A 24,379-nucleotide genomic window follows, 5' to 3' on the forward strand; every position below is an offset into this window, starting at 1 on the left:
AACTAGTCAAGCTGACCTGTACGTGCTCTAGGAATGTGCTATGCCCTGCACGTGTGCTCCACAATGCTCCTAGAAGCACCATCTACATATTCATGAATACTGGAAATAACCTAACTGCCCATCAATAATGTATGGCTTATTTGTCAAACAAAATGCTACTTAGCAGTGAAAATGAACTCCAGCTATATGCTTTAACATATATGAATCTCAGAAACAGTGCCAAGCAAAAGATTCATCTGTAAAACATACGCAATAAAATTACGTTTCTATTAAGTACAAACAGACAAAGGTAGGTGATACATTGTTTATAGGTATATTAAGTGGTGAAACTGAAGGAAAAGAATAATTTACACAAACTTCAGTGGCAGTAACTTCTTGTGGCGGTGGAAGGTGCACAAAGATTCCTAAGTCACTGCTAACATTCTATTTCTTAAGCTCAGTGTCTTGGCTACAAAAGTTCAGTTTACTATTCATCTGAACATACACTTTTTACGTACTTCTACATATACAATACATTTCACAATAAAAAATGTTTTAAAAAGCTAAAAAGGGTTAATGACAGGAAGAGATGACAGTTCCAGGAAGGACGGGTTGAGTCTGGTGGTTCAGGGACGGCTTCTCCAGGGCCACAGAGCACAAGTGACGAAGATACCCAGGAAAAGAAAGTGCTGGTGGCCAGACAGGAGTGTTCCGACAATGAGGCTGACAGGGCTGGAGAGCCAGGTACCGGGGCAGAGGAGTAGATGAGGTCAGAGAGGCAAGAGAAGGGCCGGGGCAGGTCGAGCCTGACAGGTCACGGCAAAGACTTTGGTTCTTACTACAGCCAGGGGTACTGGGCAGAGTGACATGATCTGACTTTCTGCTGTTTTAAAACTAGAACCAAGTGAGGCAAGAGCAGAAGCAGAAGACCCATCAAGACTGAAGTCATCCAGGCCTGGGGACTGGCTTGGTCTTGCACGGGACTCCGGATGAAGTCTGCAGCAGGACATCAAGTTACTTGTGGATGGATACAAAAGAGAGTGAGGAATCAGAATGGACACAAGGTTCTGAGTCCCCAAAAACAGGAAGAATGAGGCTGCCAACACTTGAGACAGGGTTGGGGTATGACAATGATGCAAGAACGGGGCTCAGTTTTACACTCGTGAGTTTGGGGTTCCTATTAGATACTGTGCTGGGTAGAATAATGTCCCCCAGAATATGTGAAAGTGACCTTATCTGGAAATGGGGGCCTTGCAGATGTGCTCAGTACAATGAGGTCATACTAGTCTAGGGTGGGGCCTAAACCAATGACTGGTAAGTTTACAGGAGCAAAGACAGCCATCCCATGACGACAGAAGCAGAGACTGGAGTTACACTAACAAATGCCAAAGAACAAGGATTGCAGCGACCACCAGAAGCTGGAAGAGGCAAGAAGGGATTCTTCCCCAGAGCCTTGGAAGGGAGGGTGAACCTTCTGGCACCTTGACCTGGGATTTCTGGCCTTCAAAACTTGAAAGAATATATTTCTGTTGCATTAAGCCACCCGGCTTGTGCTACTTTATTTTGGCCACCCCAAGAAACTCATACCTAAGTCTATCTCTGACATCCCTAGGGAAAGCTAGATATGCATGAAGACAAAACCTCAAGAAAAGATACCAGTTGAAAACATTTGGGTTTTTTCCCCCGGCTCTCCCTTTTTCTGGTTTTAAGAACGTAGGCAAATCATTTTGCTTTTCTGTTAATTCAATTTCCTGTAAAATCAGAAGCCTGGACAGAATCATACTCAAGATCCTACCACCTCTAAATCTCTGTAGCTCTAAGACTATTCCCAAGTAAAGTCGAACAATGCAAAGACTAAACTGAAGCAGCAGCCTGAACTTAATTAATATAATTCCTTCTCTACAGAAATAAGAAACTAATTCCTGCTTGAAGTCTAGAAACTGGGCAAAACAAACTAACAAAGATCCAGAAACAGAGACCAGGATGGCAGGAAATGCTAAATGTTCCTACACAATGTGTCGTCGTACCCGCCCCCCCAACCCAGCATCTTTCCCCTAGGGAGACAAGGGCACCAGTCTCTAGGCAGGAAATGCTAAATGTTCCTACACAATGTGTCGTCGTACCCGCCCCCCCAACCCAGCATCTTTCCCCTAGGGAGACAAGGGCACCAGTCTCTACCCTCAACAACCATCTCTCCGCACTGCCCCCTCCCATTTCTCTCTTAAATACAGGTTCACTATGGAGGACATTAAGTGGTGAGCATTGTTTACACATTTATTTTAATGACCTTGCATCTGTAACACTCTGGTTTGCTCCCGCCAAACATCAACCCTCCCCTCGCAGAGTCACTGAGACGGCTCAGGAAATGGGGCTGCACGCATATCTACCAATTATTTTTATGACTTCGTTATGTCAGTTTACTTTCAACTTTCTTCTGAAGGTACTGTCCACGTAATTATAACAGTAACTGCTAACATTATTGAGAGCTACCTATCAGGTATCCTGCTAAGCACTAGTCTTCCCAGGGGAGGAAAATGCAGGGGTTAAGGGCCAAGGCCAAGGTCAGAGTGCTACTAAGTACAGGCTCCAGAAGCCCTGTCCTTAACCAGGAGGGGGCTGCCACCTTGCCTCGCCAGCTATGCGATGGCATGGCACGCCAGGACTTGTCACAGGAAATTCTCCCAAGGGAGTACTCTGCTGTGAAAACGTAGAAGACAGAATGTCCCTAGGTTCTCGTTTCTTCCTTTGCTCCCCCCAAATATTAGAAAAATCTACTGGCTAAGAAAGCACTGAGGGTTTCTGAACACCACCTAGGAAGAGTAACAGGTGGTGGCACTGTTCAAGACTAAAGAGAAAAACAAAAGTTAACCTGTCACTTCACACTCATCACAGAGCGTTTTTTATCTTAAAATACTTTTTTAACTTCTCGGTAGGCAATTAAGGCTTTCCTCCCCTCCTCTCACTGCACGTGGGCGAAGCTGGAACTAGGGAATTGTCCAAATTGCTAAAAGGGCCAAAGACGAAGACAAACAGCAAATGATGACTGAACGTAACTGAAAACATTTCTTAACTAGCGCAGCAGTAACGTTCACTTCTGCCCTTTAATGCATCCCCCATACAAGTTTACGGACACATCGAGGAGCAGGCGGCGGGCACTGTGGAGCAGGGCGACCACAGGAAACCACTGCGTCTCACTCGATGCTAATCGTGAACAAACGGGGAGGCACCGTGGGTGACAGGAGTCCGCGCTCCGCAAGCGGCTTTCCTAGCCCCGCACTTCGCCCAGGCCTCACGGTGCAGCGGACAGACGGGGGCCCAGGGCGGGGCCGAGGGCTCAGGGCGGCTGGAGGGAGGAAGGGGCGCCGCGCCGAGGTGAGGATCGGCGGCGGGCGGGCCGGCCCAGGACTCACGTTTGTACTCTGCCATAAGCCTCTTGAGCGCCGTCCCTGCCATCGTCTGGGCAAAAGCGGTGCCGTCGGGCCTAAGGACTCGTATCCTCCCGCCCGAGGACGCGGTTGCTTCCGGGTCGCCGCTGGGGCGCAGAAGCCCATCCGGGCTGCGACGCGCGCGTGCGCAGTGGTAAGGCCGGGCCCGGCGCCGGAGGGAGAGGGGTGAGTTGAATGGGGCGGAGCGTGGGCCGGGCCGGGGATGGGGCGGGGACCTGAGCACCGCAGGTTGGAACGGCTCCGGTTCCTACTCCGGGAGTAGCTAGGCCCTTCCGCCGCTTTGTGGCGTTAAAGTCGCTTCCAGCAACCCCAGTTCCTGTAGGACCCGGTCTTCCCGAAGATTCCGGGCAGCAGGTTCCCGGGTAGGGTGCGTGGTAACCGCCTGCTCCGTCATAGTGGCAGCACGACGGTCGGATGAACAGGGGACGGGGGCGACAGCAGGGCGAATTGTGCAGACGTCATTCAGCTAGGGGTTTTTTTTTTTTTTTTTTTTTAAAGACACCGTTGGAGGGATGGAGAATGAAGAAGCTGCAGTCGGCGGTGTCCACCGCGCGTGGCTGCGACGTCACCCCCCACCACTGACAGCCAGTTACTTTCTCGGGGCCCAAACGCAGCCAAAGGAGGCAGTCTCCTAAAACACACTCCGACTACCTTTCCTACAGGGGTTAGGTTTGGAAAGAGGGGGTGGGCGACGGTAGTGGGCTTATTCTGGCAGCGTGGCCGGAACTCGGGGTGCCCAGACTCGTCCCCACGGAGTAACCTGGAGAGCCCGAAGGGCCCAAGCCGCGGCCAGCCCGCTCACCAGCAAGACCCGGGTGGTGAGTAGCAGGTGCGATATGAGGGCTTCCTAAGCAATCACAGAAGAGCCCAGCAAGTGCAGAATGAAATGTCTTTATCTTTGGCAACTCAAGTTCTTAAGCATAAAAGGTATCTCACAGCTGAACCCGGTTTAAGGTAGAGCTATAATATTAATATCTTGCTTCCCCAGCTGTGAGCTAGCCCAACACAGCAGGGTGACACCTGCCAGGTTTTCCTTGGGAGGGTTCCTGGAAAGTGGGGCTTTCGTTGCTACTGGAGAAGGCTAGCCGGGACCTGGGCTCCACTAACAGGATAAATAGTGCATATCTACTCCTGAAGCATCAATTCAAAGATCCCGGGAGTTAGACCAAGAGGCTATTATTCCAAAGGCACAACCTCCAGGACATGCCGTTCCTTCTCCTCCATCAGTGCTGTGGGTGGGAATTAAGCAGCACAGCTCTGTTGTCCCAAACTCTTAGCTCCTCTCTCCTAACCTGAGGGAGGAGTGCTGGCGTTCCCCTGCAGCTGTAACCCCACCCCCAGCTCCTCTCCAGGGCATCTAGCCAATGACTCAGTCCCTGTAATGTGCTTGAACCCACCTACTACTTTGGCTAGTGTAAATGATCAGGTGCAACAGTGGACATACTATATCCCAGCTGCCCTTGACCTTTCAGCTTGTGTTCACCTCACTGGATGGACCAACTGAAACCGCTCGGTCATTGTCAACCGTGGTTTTGTCACAGCAGAGTCCACTGGGAAGTTCTGTCAAATTAGTAGCAGCTCACTTAGCTTCAAAGCAGGTGAGTAGGTTGTCAACCACACAGAGGAACGTTAGTAGGACAGGAAGGCACGAGGCACCGAACAACTTGAGACGCCAGACTGATGCCCAGCTCTGCTGCCTCCAAAACCCATCCTCTCTTTACACGTGACACCCAAGACAATGTCGTCACAGTGCCAGGTCAGCTTACCGAATGGGAGAGTTTTGGAGGACGAGAGGGTGGACTCCTCGGCAGGAACAGGCCAGCCCAACACGGGTGGCCTACGGCAGGGCAGGAGGTGGGGGGAGGGTGATGGGGGTGAGGCAGCAGGTGAATACTTACTTTTCAGCGACTAGCCTTTAAATCAAAATGAGTGGTCATTGCAAGTGTTGCGTTGTGACAGTTGGCCGCAACCTCCAAATGCAGTATTGAATACAAGAGACAGAATACCAAACTATATTTACTGTTTACAGTAGTAAAGGACAACAAAGAATGTACAAATTGTGAACAAACAGCAGAGCCGGCAGACACCACATCCACACCCCAACAGCAAAACACAAAGGAAAGGCAAGATTCCAGGCAAGCAAGAGATGGTCGAGGTCACACTGTCCAGGTGCCAGAATGAGGCAGAGCAGGGCCACCAGGCAGCAGGGGCTCCACACGGAAGGGCAGTAGGAGAACTGAACGTTTCATAGGTACAGGTTCCAAAATGTTTCACCGAAATGAAATCACAGCCAGTGTTGGAAAGCGGCAGAGCGCAGTCCGTGAGGACACGAAGTCGCCTTTGCCCGGGGCCCACTTGAAACCGCACTTTGAAGTAGCTCTTACACAAAAACATCACTGCAAAGTCAGCAATACTTAATCGTACTTTTTTATATTGAGACCATAACTACTCATCAGAAGCAAATACTGGAAGAATTCTGAGGCCACAGTACCACTACCGAGTGAGAAATGTGGGAATTATTTTCCTCTGTATTAACAAAAGGGGACACCTGAATCTAATACAAAATAATATTGAATGTAAACGGTAAATGAAAAAATTTTTTTAAAAAGAAAAGGGGAAAAGCCTATTCCCACTGCACCCCACTTTGCCCGTGCACCGTTGGAGGCCCTGGGCCCAGCTCTGCCCAAGTAGACACCAGAGGAACAGCGTCCGGGGCCATGCTGCGGAGGGACTTGGCAGTTTCCTTTCACCTTTTAAACAGCATTCCAGTATTCTCCCTTCAACTTTACTACATTCCCACAAAACTTAAACTTGCAATATTCAGCATTTAAAGAACCTACAAGAAACAGTAAGTGGAAGTTCGTCTCCCATCCATCCCCACAGTGCCCCCAAAATGTGTCCCACAGACGCACCCCCACTATGGTGACGTGAGCGCTCTCCGTGATAAAATAAGCAGGAGGGCTTACTCAATTCCTAGGATACGATCCCCATCTAGACTAAGAGGACATTCACACCACAAGCTTCAGGAAAATGTCATGGGGTGGGGGGGAGACAAAAATGAAAGCAAAAGCAAACCCCAGAAACCTTGCAACTCATTTTCCTAAACAAACATGACACTGTGGCTGGCCCGGTTTCAGGTGAGGATTTGTCCCTGCAGACAGTTTTGAGCTGCACCCGCAGTATGTCAGAGAGGAAAGGAATTTTGGTGGATGTCCTTGGTTCCTGCAGACTCCTTTGTGATTGGCATGGTCACGTGTTCACTATTCAACAGCAAATGCAAGGACAGTGACAAAGTGGGGCTGGTCCCTCTAGAGACCACATCCCAAGAGGCAGCCAGTCACCCGCGAGCCTCCCGTCTGCTGCTGGAACACGTCGATGGTGTCTTCATCCTCCATCTCCAGCTGGCAGGGCCGCCATGACAGGGCACAGTGAGAGAGGGGAAAGCGTTAGTTTCCTCAGTTACAAGAGGGGACCATTCCACTGACCACACACGCACGTCCACTGCCTGCCCCCCTCGCGCTGTGCGCACCACCCTGCCACACCTCTGCGCTGTGGCCCGCCATCCCGGGTCGTGTGCAGGGAGAAGAGGCTTTGTTTAGGGTTTCCCAATAAGCTGCTTACTCGCCAACATTCCCCTAACAAAACCAAAGAAGTTAAAACTAACTTTAACTGACAGAAAAATGAAGTCGCATTAAAAAAGGAACAAGTATCTAAAATTATTAAATGTTCCAGTTAGGAACATCCAGTGAGCAGCGCCAAGGCCTGGATGGCGCCTGTGGATTCCAAAGCAAACCCAGTCAAAAAAAGAACCCTCTCAGTCAGGGACCTGCTGCTGGCGGCACCGTTGCTCCCCATCCCTCCCCTTCCAGACCAGGCCAAGGATGGGCAGGTGCTCCCCGCCTGCTCCCCTTACTAACACTGCGGGTGTGGGCATCTGCCGTGACCTTTGCCCATTCCTGGAACCAAAGAAAGCTTCTGCAAATCGTAGACTAAATAGGGTTGGAGGCATTAACAGTTCCCAGATATGTTCTCAGAAATGGAGAGACTACATCCGGGCTGGTGGGCCCTGTCCTGCTGCAGACACTACCTGGGCAGGAACCAAGTGAAGGTGGGTGGAGGGCTTTCCAGCCCCTAGCCCAGGCAGGCCTCCCAGAAATCTTCACAGAGCTAACCACCATCTCTGCAGCAGGAGAGTTCCTCAACTGGGCAGAAACAAGCAGCCCTCCTACATGACTCTCACTCTGATTCTCCCTCCCTGAAGGACAAGCCTAATGAGACTCCAACAGAGTAAGTGTTGGGAACAGCCCTGCCTGGGGTTTCAGAAGCTGTAACCCCCCCGCCGCGGCTAAGGCTGAGTGAGAGACTTTTGGACCATAAACCACTAAGGAGCAAAGCTTATCTTCCTGGTAGGGGCACCGCCTCTGCCCACTTTTACTTCACCCTGCTTGACCCTGAACGGATGACCAGTTAGCCAGTGACAGGTAAGATTCCTCAAGGGAGGGACGACCTAAGACAGTCATGGTCACGAAGGGGCCCTCGGGGAAGGAGTTGGGGGGCTATAGAAAAAGGGGATGATGGACCCTCACCCCTTGGCTTTGACATAGCCTGAATCCTCATTCTGTCTGCAAGAAGTCTCCTAATCTCTTGGCTGCCTTACTTCCCTGCCTAACTTAAGCCTGAAACAATGACAGAGGGTAGTGCAGCCCTGTGCTGGAAAGGGCAGGTTCCCTGGGGCCTGAAACAATGACAGAGGTTGGTGAGGCGCTGTGCTGGAACAGGCAGTTCCCTGGGGGTGATCAGGCCTAAGAGAGAATGCATAACGTCCTGTGAAACCAGCTTTGCTAAGAATGTCCTCAGTTTTCTGATAAGGGTTCAAGCATGAAATGAGTTTGTTTCCCAAAGTTTTATGGCCCTTTAGCTAACTGACCCTGACTCAGAATAAGCCCTCATAGTTATTTATATGTTATCTGTTGTTTGATCCTTACTGCCTGACAATGATTGATGAGCTTTACCTGTATTCCTGTGCAAACTGAACCCAATAAAAGCCCATTGAGGAACAGACTCCTGGCCCCTCTCCTTTGAGAGATCGGCCACCTTTCCTCCCCAAGCAGATCGTGTCTTGGTGGACTTACTCTCATCTGGGGCAGGGGGGGGGTCTGTGGGTGGAGCCCCCCCACAAGTAAGTGACTGGATCACAAGGTCATCCAGATGATGAATGACAAGACCCACAGATGGAACCTTGGCTTCCACCTCAGTCCGAAGCTTTTCCATTGTGGGACCGGGCACGGCAACACACTGGGCCGGCGCTCAGAGGGTTGCGGGGTGGGGGCGGGGTGCTTAACAAAACTAACCCTAACTGATAAAAACTCACTCCTTCCCTTCACGCCCTTTATGCACAAATGTTTACAGGGCATAAAAAGCAAACCACTATAGGCTACAAATTGACGAATGTCCAGACCACCAGTGGGTGTGAGTACTCTGCCCATCTCTCCAGGACCTCCTCTGCTGAGCCCCCGGCCCACCTGCTGCACCTCCCAGCCTGGAGGAGGATGACTGACAAAGGGCCATCATTCCCCTTTGAAACACTGAACCGCCCAATTAGAAAGGTAAGTAGCCTAGTGAGTAAGGTCACTAAGAAAACATACAGTATCCCATATAAACACCAGTCAGTAGCTCCCCAGCAAGAACATCTCAAACAGCAGTTAGTCAAAGTGCAGGGGGGAAGCAGCCCGGGGCGCCCCACTGCTTTCTTACCTGGGCCGGGGTGTCTGCTTCATTAATTGGCTGACCGTCAAACCTGAATCGGATCTGTCTCATTGACAAGCCCTGAAAAGAAAAGGCAAGTGTCGTTAAATATTTCCAGGTAATGCATTAACTAAAACACATCAAAAATTTTACACCAAAATACCAGGATTCTGAATATGCAGACTGATGATCCAGTGGACTGCAGACCTAGCAGTGGACTTGCAGTCCAATCCCTGCGGCACCAGCGCCTTCAGAAACCACTGCTCCAGCCACTTGTAGCCCCAGGCACTTGCCCCCACTCATCCCTCCCACTTCCTCCAGAGGCCAAGCAGGATTTCTACTGCTGACACCACCACTGTCCCCCTTTAAAACATTCTCGGAGAAAAACAGTCTGAACTTCTGGCCAAGATGGAGGCATAGGTAGACACTGTGCCTCCTTGCACAACCAAAAGAAGGACAACACAAATTTAAAAACAAAAAACAACCAGAACTGACAGAAAATCAAGCTGTAGGGAAATCCAACAAGGAGTTAAAGAAGACACATTCATCCAGACCGGTTGGAGGGGGAGAGATGGGCAGCCGGGCAGAGGACTTGCGGCAACTCGGTGTCTGGCGGAGCAGTTGGTCCCACATTCACATGCAGATAAACTGGGAGGAACAACTAGGGAGCAAGACAGACCTCGCAACCCAGGGTGCCAGCACAGAGAAATAAAACCTCAAAGCCCCTGGTTAAAAACACCCGTGGGGGTTGAGGCGGCAGCAGGAGAAACCCCCAGCCTCGCAGGAGAGTTCGTTGGAGAGACCCACAGGGTCCTAGAACGTACACAGACCCACTCACCTGGGAATCAGCACCAGAAGGGCCCAATTTGATTGTGGGTAGTGGGGGAAGTGACTGAAAACCTGCAGAGAGCAGAACAAGCTGCACTGGTCCCTCTCAGTCCCCTTCCCCACATACAGAGTCACAACACAGCAAAGTGGGTTGCCCCACCCTGGTGAACACCTCTGCCCCTTACTATGTAACAGGTGCACCAAGACAAAAAAATATGGCCCAAATGAAAGAACAGATCAAAGCTCTAGAAAAAATAAAATTAAGCAAAGAAGAGATAGACAACCTATCAAATGCACAGTTCAAAACACTGGTAATCAGGATGCTCACAGAATTGGTTGAATATGGTTGCAAATTAGAGGAAAAAATGAAGGCTATGCTAAGTAAAATAAACAAAAATGTACAGGGAACCAACAGTGGCAGGAAGAAAACCAGGACTCAAATCACTGGTTTGGACCAGAAGGAAGAAATAAACAGTCAACCAGAACAGAATGAAGAAACAAGCATTCAAAAAAATGAGGAGAGGCTTAGGAACCTCCAGGACATCTTTAAACATTCCAACATCTGAATCATAGGGGTGCCAGAAGGAGAAAAGGAAGAGCAAGAAATGGAAAACTTATTTGAAAAAATAATGAAAGAGAACTTCCCCAGCCTGGCAAAGGAAATAGACTTCCAGGAAGTTCATAGAGTCCCAAAGAAGTTGGACCCGAGGAGGAACACACCAAGGCACATCATAATTACATTAGCCAAGATTAAAGATAAGGAGATAATCTTAGAAGCAGCAAGAGGAAAGGACACAGTTACCTACAAAGGAGTTCCCATAAGACTGTCATCTGATTTCTCAAACCTTGCAGGCAAGAAGGGGCTGGAAAGAAGTATTCCAGGTCATGAAAGGCAAGGACCTACATCCAAGATTACTCTATCCTGCAAAGCTATCATTTAGAATGGAAGGGTAGATAAAGTGCTTCCCAGATAAGGTCAAGTTAAAGGTGTTCATCATCACCAAGCCCTTTTTATATGAAATGTTAAAAGGGCTTATCTAAGAAAAAGAAGATAAAAAATATGAACAGTAAAATGAAAAGTTACTAACAACCAAACCTAAAACAAAACCAAAAATGAACTAAGGAAAGAACTAGAACAGGAACAGAATCACAGAAATGGAGATCACATGGAGGGTTATCAGTGGAAAAAGGTAGAGACTAAGTAGGATAAATGGTAGGTAGGAAATAGACGGGAAGGTTAAGTATAGTATAGGAAATGCAGAAGTCAAAGAACTTACATGTATGACCAATGGACATGAACTAAAGAGGGGGAATGTGGGTGGGTGTGTGTGCAAGGTGGAGGGCAATGAAGGGGGGAAAATGGGACAACTGTTAACAGCATAACCAATAAAATATATTTAAAAAAGCCATTCTTGGAAACAGGTCAGGTGACAGGAGGCACGTGACAAGAAGACTGCATAAAACTGGGACGCAGTCCTGATGGCTGTGGCCTTCAGGAAGACAGAAGGGAGGGCATTTTCCCTCCAAAAAGGAGCACTTGCTGACTTTCTGCATCCTGAGGGAATGAGGACATGGTCAGGGTGCAAGGACACTGCCTTTTTATTTTTTCAACTTTATTTATGTGTAGAGAGAGGGGAGGGAAAGGGAGTGAGAAAGAGAGGGAGAGAAACATCAACATGAGAAGTATCAACCGGCGACCATACCCGCAACCCAGGCATGTGCCCTAACCAGGAACCAGACCAGTGACCTTTTGCTTTGTGGAACGACACCCAACAGAGCCACAGCAGTCAGGGCAAAGACACTGCCTTTTTAAAAAAGTTTTTATTTATTTATTTTCAGAGAAAGGGAGAAAAAGAGGGAGAGAAACATCAATGTGTGGTTGCCTCTCAAGCACCCCCAACCGGGGACCCAGCTCGCAACCCAGGCATGTGCCCTGACCAGGAACTAGCGACACTGCTGGTTCACAGGCCGGCGCTCCATCCACTGAGCCACACCAGCCAGGGCAACATTGCCTTTTTAAAAGCAGCTCTGATTTTGCTTAAACAGGAGAAACAGGATTAAAACACACCTCTCTGCTGCTCCTGAAAGTCTACTGAAAAGACATAAAGAAATAAAGAGAGACATAAACAGCAGGACAAAGAACAGGAGGGCAATGAGCCAGCAGAAAAGGGGTGTCACCAATGGGCTGGGAGCTCCAAAGCCCTGGATGCTAGACCCCAAGGTCCAGATGGGGTGGGGGCAACACGATACAGCCCTAAGAGGCAAGGCGCAGGCAAGGACGGTCTGCGAGGCAGAGATGCAGAAGGCAGCTGATTTTGGATGATGCCTGAAAGTTCCTATCAGCCCCCCAAGTTAGGGCCGCCAGGTCCAAGAGGCCAGGCGCTGTGCCTTCCACAGGCAGAGGGAGCCCTGGGCTTGAGTGACAAGGTAAGGAGTTGCAGGCACACCCAAGGCCACCTCTGAGCCCCCTCCCCTATTCCACTGCACTCCCAGAGCACAGAGAGGAGTGGGGAGGGGTGGAGGTCGACTTCTGGGAAACTCAGTGACTCACCTGGAAGCCCCTCACAAAACCACCACCCTGGCAGGTCACCGCCCCCACCATATGTGAGCCCTGTCCACACACCTGTGTGTGCAGTTTTCCATCGGCTTTTTAGTGCTTCAGCCTTAAATATGAGTAGTTAACCAAAGGTTAGAGGGTATTTAAGGAAAGACTCAAATATGTGACAGACCAAACCTAACATGGAGGGCGAGGGAGGGGGGGTGGGATCCAAGGACACTTCACACACAGGCATGCACAAATGCACACACACACACGCACATATGAACACTCACAGGCATGCACATGCACACATGCAAACAGGTATGCGCACATGCGGAATTCTTAGGGAGTTAGTAAACAATAGTAAGTTGCTACTAGGGAAGAAGGAGCCTCAAAGAACAAGAACTTTTGGAAATTGGAAACCGTGACAAAGTTGTCCATATAAAGTTGAGAAGAGCTCCCAGAAAGGAAACCAACAGCAAAGACAAAACCCGATGCAAAACAGTGCAAGTGGTCACAGTTAAGATTCTAGAATAGTACATGCACTATGGACAGGAAATCCAAACAGAGAGAGCAGACAGAGAGGGCACACACTATAAAGGAACTAAGAGAAGGTATACTTCCTAAACTAAAAATAAGTTTCTAGGCTGAAAGAGCCCGAAAAATAAGTGATAAAATCACACACCTCAAAGCATGTGATGGTGAAACCCCAGATCATGGGAATGAGGTCCCAAAAATGCTCAGAAAAACCAAGATACGTACAAAGGAGAGACAGTCAGAATGTCACGGAACTTTTCACACCAACATTACAAGCCAGAAGAAAATGATGCAGTAACTCCAAAAAGAGGAAATGAATTTCAACGTAGAATTTTGCATGCAGTCAAATATTCAAGCACACAGGTTTATCGAGAGCAAGTCATTTTCAGGCTGCAGTGCCTCAGATGCTGCATCTTATGTACCCTTTCGGAACAAGAGACTGGAAGAAATGCTCCATCAAAAAGGGCAGAAGATTAATCCAGAAAATGCAAAGGAGGGAGTGAAAGAAGTTTCCGGAATGACTCTGAGATGAGAAACAGACACGCAGCCGGCCTCAAAAAAAAAAAACCTTTCCAGGTGGGGCAGGACAGGAGGGGCCCCAGGAGGGATGATGGGAAAAGCAAGGACACAAAAAGGTGGCGATGACCACCAGTGTCTGCCTGCATGGGGGACTGGGCAGCATGGAGGAGCACATGGGGGTTGCATTAATAATGGGCACACGGTACCACCAGACTAGGGAAAACGACTTGACAGGTAGGCAAGCAGAGCCCGTGGTGTGGCCCCGTGGGCAGTTCTCACAGGGTCCCAGAGTCCAGTAGATGCCAGAGCGATCGACTGCAAGGGTGAGGGAAGGGTGTGAGGTGGCAGTGTCAGAGCTGAACCTCCACCTTCTGCAGGTGAAGATAATCTCTAAAATCAACACACAGGAAGAAGGAGAAGTATAAGCATATTTACAAAAAAGTGAAAAGTGGAAGGAGTGACGACAACGCCTGAGGAGCGGGGTTTGAGAAGCAGGAGGGCAAAAAGGGAGGTGTAGCTTCTCTACGGTGTCTTCTACAACACAAAAACCCATGGCAAGAATGACCAAAGCTGGGAACGGAAATGGACTGAACACTTGTACTTCCAAAGAAGCCAGAGGAAGAACCCCTCCCGTTAAAAGGGACAGGACCCCTGGAGAAGTGGCCAAGGCATCCATTGCACCCACAGCAGTATGCAGGCAAAGCCGCCAAGTGAGAGGACTTGAGTGGACGGGATAAGCCCCAGGTCCAAAGGTCAGTCCAACAGAGCGTGATGAGAGCAAAACCAACGCAGAGACGAAGCACAAATGCATTTGAGCTGTGAGTTCATGACACTAGAAAAAGTGATCACAAGTAAAAATGCTCAACTTGGCCCTGGCTGGGCTGCTCAGTGGGTTAGAGCATCATCCCAACACGCCAAGGTTGCAGGTTCGATCCCCGGTCAGGGAACATGCAAGAATCAACCAATGAGTGAGTAAGTAAATAGAACAGATCGATGTTTCCTTTTCGCTCCCTCCCTCTCTCTCTCTCTCTCTTTCTCTCTCCCTCTCTCTCTCCCCGCCCCACCTACCCCTTCCTCTCTCTCTCTCTCAAATCAATAAATAGAAAAAAATGTTTAAGTGCTCAGCTGGTCACTGTGGGAAGATGCAAGTGAGTTGGCTTTTAATTTTGAAAACTGGTAAATAAAGGGAATCAAACATTTTATGGAATCTAAACTGATGAGGAGGGGAGGAAAAGGGGAAACACGGGACATCTGTAGCAGCAAATACAATAAAAAAATAAATGAAATAAAAATAAACTGTGACGAAGGCTGTGTCTCCAAAGCATGTTCCAGCTACCACGTGAAGGAGCATCGGCACTGCACACACTCCACCGTTCTGCACCCTCCAAGGAAGTGCCGCATATGCGCTGCTTCCAACCGCAGATGCGCCATCACACTCAGCCCCCGTGGGGGAGAGGCAGCCTTCCGTCCTGCCTGCTGAGGCAAGAGCTGATGGGCACAACCTGGAGATTCAGAGGGCTGAAAAGAGATGATGACCACAGAACGTGCACACTTTTGTACACACACACACAAGGCACACATGCACAACTATGCATGCACACATGCAAACACACACACACACACTGCATACATGTGCAGACACACACTTCCAGGACAGTGGAGCCCTGAACAGCCTGGTCGCGCAGTGGCAGTAGAGTCGCACCCAGCCCACAGGCGCACCTGCCGCTCACAGTAGGCCTTCATCAGCTTGCTCAGTGGGGTGTGTCTCTTGATCTTGAACTGGACCACAGAGCCATCCTGCCCGGCCACTTTCAGGTTGATGTGGTCATTCTCTGTCTTCACTCCCTCCTGCAAAAGATATGACACTGGGCCTCAATGCCGTGTCCCAAAATAACCTCTATTTTAAAGGGCAAGCCGTTAGGTGATCACTGGAGGTTTTTTAAGTCATTAAAAGCAATCCAGACTCACTCATGTGATGGTTTTATTTTTACACAGAATTTATTTTTAACTTCTACTTGTGAAGCATCCATCTGTAAGGAAATTCAATGCAAATATACAGAGCTCACAGACTGGTAATTCAAAGAAAAAAATCTGTTCAATCTAGAGAAAACTGAGGCAAAGCCCATGTCTGCCACAGATTACTCTGCGAGGCCAGGGGAAAGAGGAGTCATCGTATGCTCGTCTATCTGGGGCAGCAGTGTGTGCGGCAACTTCCACCTGCTAGCGGCTGACACCCACGTAGGGAGCCAGCCCTCCCTCCTGTAGTTCAGTGAGCCCCATTTGACTGGGGGGACACTCAAGAGCCCTTGATCATTGACTCACTCACAGCTCCTGAGCAATCACACATACAATGGATGCCACAAGTCTGTGTCCTGGAGCCTCAGCTCAGTCCGAGAGGCATTTCCTGAGAACCAGAGCGGCGCGTGTGCAGGGCATGCGCAATGAAGGTCCTGCGAGCACAGGGCCACCTCATTTATCTGGCACTGTTTGGGAATAAAGGTGTTACCTTTGAACAAAATGATCAAACTGGCTCGAGTCAATCTGAAAATAAAAAGATTTGATGGAACTCCAAGTGAGTGCACTTCCTCCGGCTGATACACATGCTCTTTTCCCTGTGTGTCTGTCCCTTGTCAGCACATCTCCAGAAGAGCTGACCTCCACCACGGGGCTCGGGGTCAGGGCTACTGGCCGGCTTTGTGGAGTCATATCCGCTTTCCTTCCCTCCCTGCTGGGAGGGCTGGGGACCCTGCTCCCCTCTGTCCTAACAAAGGGCGTGCTGGGGGGGCAAGTGGCAGCATCTTGCACTCTGGCTCGAGACTGAGTGGCAGTGCAGCTGTCTGGGGAGCTCAGAGTGGCCCTAGGAGGCAAATCCCCAGCAAGGAGTCTGAAGAAGGTCACCCTGGGGTAGTGCCTACCCCACTGTAGCCTTGGGTGGCAGCTTGGTCCCCCTCTACAGCGCAGACTCCAGTGTGGGCAACCCCAGCGACACAAGTGGGGAGTGCTCAGGGACCCGAGGCCAGGATGGCCTCTAGTCCCCTCTAGGAGCACCCCTCATCCCCAAGAGATGCATTTTCCTTTTTTTCAAATAAAGCTTTTGTTTTGGAACAATTTTACATTAACAGAAAAGTTGCAAAACAGAGACAGAAAGCTCCTGTGCACCTCTCCCGGTCTCCCAAGTATTAGCATCTGACACCCACGGTACAGGCTACACCTTAGAAACCAACGCTGGCTGGCACGTCACTAGCAACGACACTCCGAGCTTTGCTGCTATTTCACCAGTTTTTTCATCAGTGTCCTTTTCCTGTTCCAGGACCCAATCCAGGGTACCGCACTGCCCTCAGAAATGTTTTTTCAATTTTTTATTGTGAAAAAGCATGTAACGTGAAATTTACCATTTTAACCACTTTCAGTGGTATTAAATACATTCATAATGTTGTGGCAGTATCACTACCATCTATCTCCAGAACTCTTTTCATCTTGTAAAACTGAAACTCTGCCCCATTAAACACTAACTCCCCTCCCCCAGCCCCCGGCCCCCACCATCTACTTTCTTTCTCTGAACTTGACGACCCCAAGTCCCTCATATAAGTGGAATCACAGTAACCGCCTATTTGTGACTGGCCCATTTAACTTGGAATATGTCTTCTAGGTTTGTCCATACCATAGTATATGTCAGAACCTCCTTTTTAAGGCTGAATAATACTCCGCCGTACGGATGGACCACATTCTGTATGTCTACTCATCCATTGATGCACACTTGGGTTGCCTCCGCATTTTAGCTATTGTAAATGATGCTGCAGTGAGTATGAGTGTACCTCTTGAGAACCTGCTTTCAATTATTTGAGTATATACCCAGAAGTGGCATTGCTGCGTCATATGGTAGTTCTACATTAATTTTTTGAGGAAGCTCCACACTGTTTTTCCAGCTGCCGCACCATTTTACGTTCCAACCAATAGTGCACAAGGGTTCCGACTGCTCCACGCACTCACTAGCACTTGTTTTCTGTTTCTTTGATAGTAACTGTCCCACTGGGGGTGAGGTCTTGATTTGCATTTCCCCAATAATTGATGATTTTAAGCATCTTTTCATGTCCTTATTGAACATTTGTGGTTTTTAAAATTTTTTATGTGCTGATTTTAGAGAAAGGGAGCCAGAAAGAGACAGAAACATCGCTCTGTTGTTCCACTTATTTATGTATTCATTGGTTGATTCTTGTATGTGCCTGACCAGAAATTGAACCCGCAACCTTGGCATATGAGGATGACGATGTAACCACCTGGCCAGGGCTCTATTGACTGTGTATCTTCTTTTGAGAAATGTCTACTCAAGTCCTTCACCCATTTTTGAATGGGATTGTTTTTCAAGTGTTGAGTTTTAGAAGTTCTCTATATATCCCAAATATTAATCCTTTATTTCTATATATCGATGATCTGCACACATCCCCTCCCCTTCTGTAGGTTGCCCTTTTACTGTTGATAGTATCCTTTGATGCACAAATTTTTTAAATTTTCATGAAGTCCATTTTGTCTGTTTTTACTCTTGTTGCCTGTGCCTATGGCATCATATCCAAGAAATCTTTGCCACGTTCAATGCTGAGAAGCATTTGTCCTGTTTTCTCCTAAGAGTTTTATTGTTTTAGGTCTTCCATTTAGGTCCTTAATCCATTGAAATAATTTTTGTATGTGGTGTTAAGAAGGGTCCAACTCAGTTCTTTTGCATGTGGACAGAGGAAACATTTGTTTTTATAGTGAAAAATTATGGGTGTGTTCAAACAAACAGATGCAAGAACCAAAACACAAAACAAACAGAAACACAGGGCAGAAGCTGCAGACCAGGCAGAGAAAGGCAGGAGGACTGGGCAGAGGGCTTCACCAGGGACAATGAGGGCACCCGTTCCCCTGGGGGGCTAGTGCAGCCAGGGAAGGCCCCAGGTACCTCTCTCCTCCAAAGGAGGGACAGCAAGAATAATGGCCTATACCAGACCCCTGGTGAGGAATAAACAAGGAGTAAAAGAAAGAAAAACAGCCCTGGCTGGCATGGCTCACTGGATTGAGTGCCAGTCTGCGAACCAGGGTTCTCTGGTTCGATTCCTGGTCAGGGCACATGCCTGGGTTGCCGGCCAGGTTTCCCCCCTTTCCACCATTAGGGGTGTGCAAGAGAGGCAACCAATTGGTATTTCTCTCACACATGGATGTTTCTCTCCCTCTCCGTCCCTTCCACTCTCTCTAAAATAAATAAATACAATCGTTAAAAAGAAAAGAAAACAAACCCTAAAAACAATGAACAATTCACCGCAGTCAGTTCCCTGCCCCAGCTATGCAGGGAAGTGAGAAGCTGCTTTCCCAGCTGACCCATAAGGTTTTTTTCCACCAGTATGATGGCCTGGGAGTGCGCCTCCTCCCCTCCCGGCCAGACCCAGAGAGGAGAGGGCTCCTCAGCTGGCACCAAAAGCACTGCAAACCATTTAGTCATTTTGTACACAATCCAAACACGTTTATTCAACTGAAAGGGCCATGGAAGTTGACCATGTGGGAGAGTTAAGTTTAAACCTACTGAAGAAATGAGTATTGTTTGTATTTCATTGTAAACTTCAGTAAGAGGAAGCCACCAAGAAAACAAAGAAAGGCATTTATATTTGGCCAAATGACCAGGCTGGGAGGAGTGGTATAAAAGGCGAAGGCAGCTCCAACTGAATACGGAGAGAGGAAGTTTGCCTGGAATGTGATCTTTACTCAAAGCAGGGTGGAGAGGGGGGCTGGCTTCCACACCCCTGACGCTGAGGGCTGCAATCTCCAGCACCAGGCTGGTATGGGAGGAAGCCAGTGTGCAGAGCGTTCAACTCAACAGCAGAGCTTCCTCTTGGTCAGAAAAACAAACTCTGACAGTGCAGACCAAATACTTTGGAAACCTGTTTTTAATAAGAGTAGTTACGCAACCACTGTGGACCTTCCCTAAGAGTGACAGCCAATACCCTGGAAAAGTGATATTCAACCGGTGTGCCTCAAGAATTTTTAAAATACGCAATGCTCGACTATTTAGTCAGGGGCACTGACCTCTTGTCCCTTAGATTGTCAAATAAAAAAATGACACAGCCAACACAATAGCCATCAGGTGTAAATGAATCAAAATTATACCTATTTTGTCAAATTGGCAAAAAATATAGTTTTGGCTGTGCCACAGAATTTTAGTAGTTAATGTGTCTCATCAGATGAAAAAGGTTGAAAATCGCTGCCCCAGGCCCTGGCAAGGTGCCTTAGAACACCCTCTCCACAGCCAAGGTTGCAGGTTCCATCCCCAGTCAGGGCACATACAAGAATCAACCAATAAATGCATAAATAAGTGGAAAAACAAATCAACATTTTTCTCTCTCTCCCTCTAAAATCAATAAATTTAAAAGAAAAGGAAAAGGAAAGAAAGGGAACTAGAAGAAAAAAGAAAAGGAAAATCGCTGCCCTGGAGGAGCATACAGCAGAGGGCGCCATGGGGACCAGTGGGGACAACCTGGGGAGGAGGGGCGCACACCGGGGACTGCGATAGAGAGGGTGGGCGCACACCCGCAGGGCCTGGAGGCAAAACGGTGAGCGCATGCCGGAGGCTGCAGCAGGAGGAGCTGTAAGGTAAAGGTCGCCAGCGCGCACAGACAGGCTAGGTAGCACGCGGCGCCAGACAGAGCGCAGAGCGAGGCGGCTAGTGGGCAAAGGGCCTCTGTGACACAGATGGTCCTGGAGAGGGACGGTGCAGGAAAAGGGTTGTGGTGGGGGGCGGGGGAGACTGTTTCTCCATGAAATGGGGTGGCAGGGTCCCAGATTCCCGCAACTGGGGTTCAATAAGGAAGGGGAGGTCCCCAGAAGGGGGAAGGGGCGATGTCGGTGGAAGAGACCCAGGAGCGAGAGGCAGGAGACTCCCCGGAAGGGGGAGTCTGGATGTGGCAGGGGGTCTAGGAGACGGTATAGCCCAGCAGGTAAGGGGCGGCAGTAACGGGGTATCGGAGCCAAGAGGGTCGTGATGAGAAGTCTCTCTGCGGTACCTCCGAGCTCCATGTAGGCTGCGCCCGCATCCTAAAGGCGGACCAGAATCGAGTGAAAGTGGGAGCAAGACCCCAAGGGCAACGCCGTGGGACACGGCACGAGCAGTTGGGGTGGAGCCTGGGCAGGGGGTGTGAGGACCCGCCCAGGGCGTGGGGGCGGAGCCTGAGCGGAGGGCAGCCGGGGCTGTGGGGGGAGGAAAGCGGGGCGGAGCCTGGGCTCAAGGCAGGGCGGAGCTTGGGCGGAGGGCGGGGCAGGCGGGCTGGGGGAGGGGAGCAGAGCAGTGCGACTGCGGGGGGAGGGGCGGGAGCCGGGGCACGGAAAGGCCCAGCCTATGCTGCTTTCCCCTAGCCGGGGTGGCAGTGCCGAGCCCCGGAGGGTGCCCAATGCGTGGCAGTAGCAGACAGAACAGCGCAGGAGGGGAGTCGAGCGAAGGATCGGCCCGCGCCCACCAGCACTTACCTTGGGCTTCTCCTCAGACATGATTGCCAGTGGTGGCGGGGTGGCGGAGTGGCGGCGAGGAATTAAGCAGCGCGGGAGCGGGCAAGTCACGCTCTCGGCCCCGCCGCTCTCCCGCCGCAACTGCTCGCGGGGCCGCGCTTTGCCCCCCCAAATCCCCGCGCGCCGGTTGGCCGGCGCGAGGTCACGTGGGGGCGCGCGTGCACGACGCGCGCACCCGGGCCGTCGAGTGCGCGCCTGGTTGGGCTGAGGTTCTCGACGATTAGGAATGCGTCACGGGGCGGGCGGGGCCCGCGCCATCTCAGCACCCCAACACCCGGGGGCGCTCGGGGCACTGAGGGGTGGGTGTGGGGCGCGCTGGGACTTTTGGGGCACTCAGGGCACCCAAGTCGGACTCACTCTGGACTCCGAGGTGGGGGGGCGGGGCGTGGGAATGGGAGTGACACACAAAGAGCTAGGCCGGGAGGCTGGGTCGGGTGCGGCAGCTGGGACGAGGGCTGATGCAATACCTTAGGGTCTGTCTGCCTCAGTGCCTTGATCCACAGACCTAGTCCCCGCCCGCTTGAACTCAGCCAGCGAAGCCCAGGCGCCCCCACTCATTTCCCGCATGAAGAGTGCATTTCTCCAAAGAAAAAGGAAAATACGGCCGGTCTGGTGAACCACCTCCAGGACCTGGGTATGCCAGGGTGCCCACTGGACAAGGAGCCTTCACCCAGGTGCCATATGTCAGGTCATGAAGAACTCCGGAACTAAGAAGGCAGGCCAAAGCTGACCCTCTCATGGGCTCCCTCCACCAAGGACACATGGCGTTTACTCATTTTGAAGCCCACGAAAACTCAGGTCGGATCTCAACCCAGAGCTGCAGGTGGATGGTGGCATAAACAAGGATCAGGGACAGAGCACGTCTTTTTCCCTGTCCACGTCTCACTCTGAGCTTAGCCGGGCTTTCCTCTGCGGCTTCCTCTTCTTTTGTCTGGTCCCCACTTGAGGCTTCAGAACCTGGCAAGTGGAAGCTGAGCACCTGGGGGAGATAGGGAGATGGGAGCAGGAGACCTTGTTGTGGCCATTTTGCTGACATTTCTGGAGTGCATACCCTGCGCCAGATGCTAGTGCTCTGAACCTAGTTCTCACAGCAACCCATTTCACAGGTGAGGAAATTGAGGTGCTCAGAAATTAAATTCCATGCCCTGAAGTCCCAGAGTTTGTGAAGTGGTATGACTGGGATTTGAAAGCACGCAGTTGGTCAGTGAGATTGACCGATGTGCCCTATTGCCTCTCAGGGCAAACCCAGGGTTAGACCCCAGCAAGATGGGCTACAGGAATGCTCAGGTGGACAACAAAAATGTGCCAGAGAATGGGGGACCACAGTCAGTATGTCCTTTCACGACTTGGAGGTGCACATTCTTAGAAAGCCCTGGCTCTTCCTGCCCTCCCTGTCTGGAACCCTAATTGCCCTCAGATGAAATGGACCAGTGGTGGCCAACATTTATCTATCACTCAGAGTGTGCCAAGCATAGTACCACTCAAGCATCACAAAACGGAAGCGGGGACCCTCGTGATCCCTATTTTGCCAATTAGGAAACTAAGGTTTAGGGGGAGGGTGGACTGCATAGGATCACACAGGTAAGAAATAGCAGGGTCTGGATTTGAACCTAAGTGACAGAACCATTTTCATCCTAAGACCCAGCCAGCTGGGTTCCACTTATTTCCTGTTAACAGCGCAAGCCACAGAGCCAAGTTTTTATGGACTGTGATTTCACAAACCCTCTTTGACTCTTAAAAATTTACTTTCTTGACTAGAGGTACATTGAGGAGAGGGGAAAGGGGCTCCCCAAAATAGGGCTGTCATTTCACATGTTGATGAAGTATCTCCATGAAAGGACTAATAAGAGCCAACCTCCCATCTCAGCCAGGTCCAAGGGTTTGGTCCTGTTCATCCTGCAATCTGGACAGTGGCCCTCCTCTGCCAGAGGACCCCTAGGTAGAATGGCCAGCTCAAGCTGTGCTTCCAGAAGAGGGGAGGCCCTCAAGAACCAGCCCCTTCCAAGCCAAAGATGGACAGTGGGCATCAAACCCCAGATTGTGGGCTGTGGTGTGCCTGCAGGTAGCAGTGTTCAGACCCATCAACAGCTCTAAGACAGCCTCAGTTATAAAAGATAACATGTGTGCCACATACACATTAACCTATGATGGGTTATGGATGGAAGACACATCCTGGTTTCAGACTTAAAGTGTGAAAAATATATAACTTAGAATTGATGAAACACAGTATCTAAATGTTAAGTAAGAAATTAATTCGACTATGGTCCACTCATATAATGAAAGGTTATGTCACTATTAAATGTCTAAAACCAAAAAAATGGCCCTGGTCAGATGGCTCAGTTGGTTGCAGTGTTGTCTCTCACACTGAAAGGCTGTGGTTGGATCCCCGGTCAGGGCACATACCTAGGGCGCAGGTGGAATCCCCAGTCGGGCACGAGTGGGAAGCCGCTGGATCTCTCTCTCACATCGATGCTTCTCTCCCTCACTCTCCCTGTCTCTTTCTCTCTCTTTCCCTTCTTCTAAAACCAATAAGCACATCCTTGAGTGAGGATTTAAAAAAAAGAGCAGTTGACAAGAGAAGACACTCATATGATGTTAATAAGTTTTTTAAAGCAAATTATAAAACTATTGTGGTTTTGAACAACCAGAAGATCTGTATGAAATATTTTGAAAATCTGTTTGAAGGCATTAAATGGCTACCAAAACACAGAAAACTTTCTCTGAGCGCCGAAGATCCCAGAAAGGAGGGAAGAGATTTTTCCCTTTGAGACATTTGGTGATTAGTATGATGTGTTAGTCAGCTCGGGCTGCCATGGGAAAATGCCACAGACTGGGCGGCTTAGACAACAGACTTTTTCTCACAATGCTGGAGGCTGGAAGCCTGAGATCAAGGTACCAGCAGGGTTGGTTTCAGGTGAGGCCTCTCTCCTTGGCTTGTAGATGGCTACCACATCCCTGTGTCCTTCCCTCTGTGTGCATGGAGAGAGGGAGAGGGAGGGAGGGGGAGAGACACCTATAATGCAGCCCATAAATACATGCAATGGACAAGAAGTTAAGGCACTGAACACTGCTTTTGAGTCTCACAGAATGGGCATGGCCAACAGCAGGGTGAACTGGTGTGGTGGTGGCTCTGATAAACAACCTGGACCTTGACCTAAAGCACTGAGGCCCAGAGCAAAGGAGTCAGGCTGAGGCATAAAGAGATCAGTCCTCACAAAGACAGAAACCCAGCATCCACACAGCTTGCTCCCAAGTTGGG

At 49.9% G+C, this 24,379-nt stretch overlaps 2 protein-coding genes across 3 annotated transcripts in view; both read right to left on the reverse strand.

Annotated features, from left to right (window-relative positions):
- UBE2G2 (ubiquitin conjugating enzyme E2 G2) overlaps positions 1-3,544 on the reverse strand; it is a 31,318-nt gene extending 27,774 nt beyond the window's left edge. The window contains exon 1 of one of the 2 annotated variants that reach the window (XM_024562284.3): positions 3,390-3,544. In XM_024562284.3, the coding sequence (XP_024418052.1) occupies positions 3,390-3,432 (43 nt within the window). In that variant the 5' untranslated portion in view covers positions 3,433-3,544. The remainder of the gene's footprint in view (positions 1-3,389) is intronic. The other variant, XM_045196472.3, reaches the window with a different exon arrangement.
- Positions 3,545-5,421: 1,877 nt separating this feature from the next.
- SUMO3 (small ubiquitin like modifier 3) lies at positions 5,422-21,246 on the reverse strand. The gene is made up of 4 exons (XM_024562296.4): positions 21,082-21,246; positions 15,313-15,441; positions 9,180-9,251; positions 5,422-6,826 (listed from the first exon to the last, which is right to left on the reverse strand). Exons 1-4 carry the CDS (start codon positions 21,100-21,102, stop codon positions 6,734-6,736), a joined length of 315 nt encoding a protein of 104 aa, XP_024418064.1. The 5' UTR covers positions 21,103-21,246; the 3' UTR covers positions 5,422-6,733.
- Positions 21,247-24,379: the final 3,133 nt, after the last annotated feature.

This window comes from Desmodus rotundus, chromosome 2 (assembly GCF_022682495.2).
Source record: "Desmodus rotundus isolate HL8 chromosome 2, HLdesRot8A.1, whole genome shotgun sequence".
Lineage (NCBI taxonomy): Eukaryota > Metazoa > Chordata > Mammalia > Chiroptera > Phyllostomidae > Desmodus > Desmodus rotundus.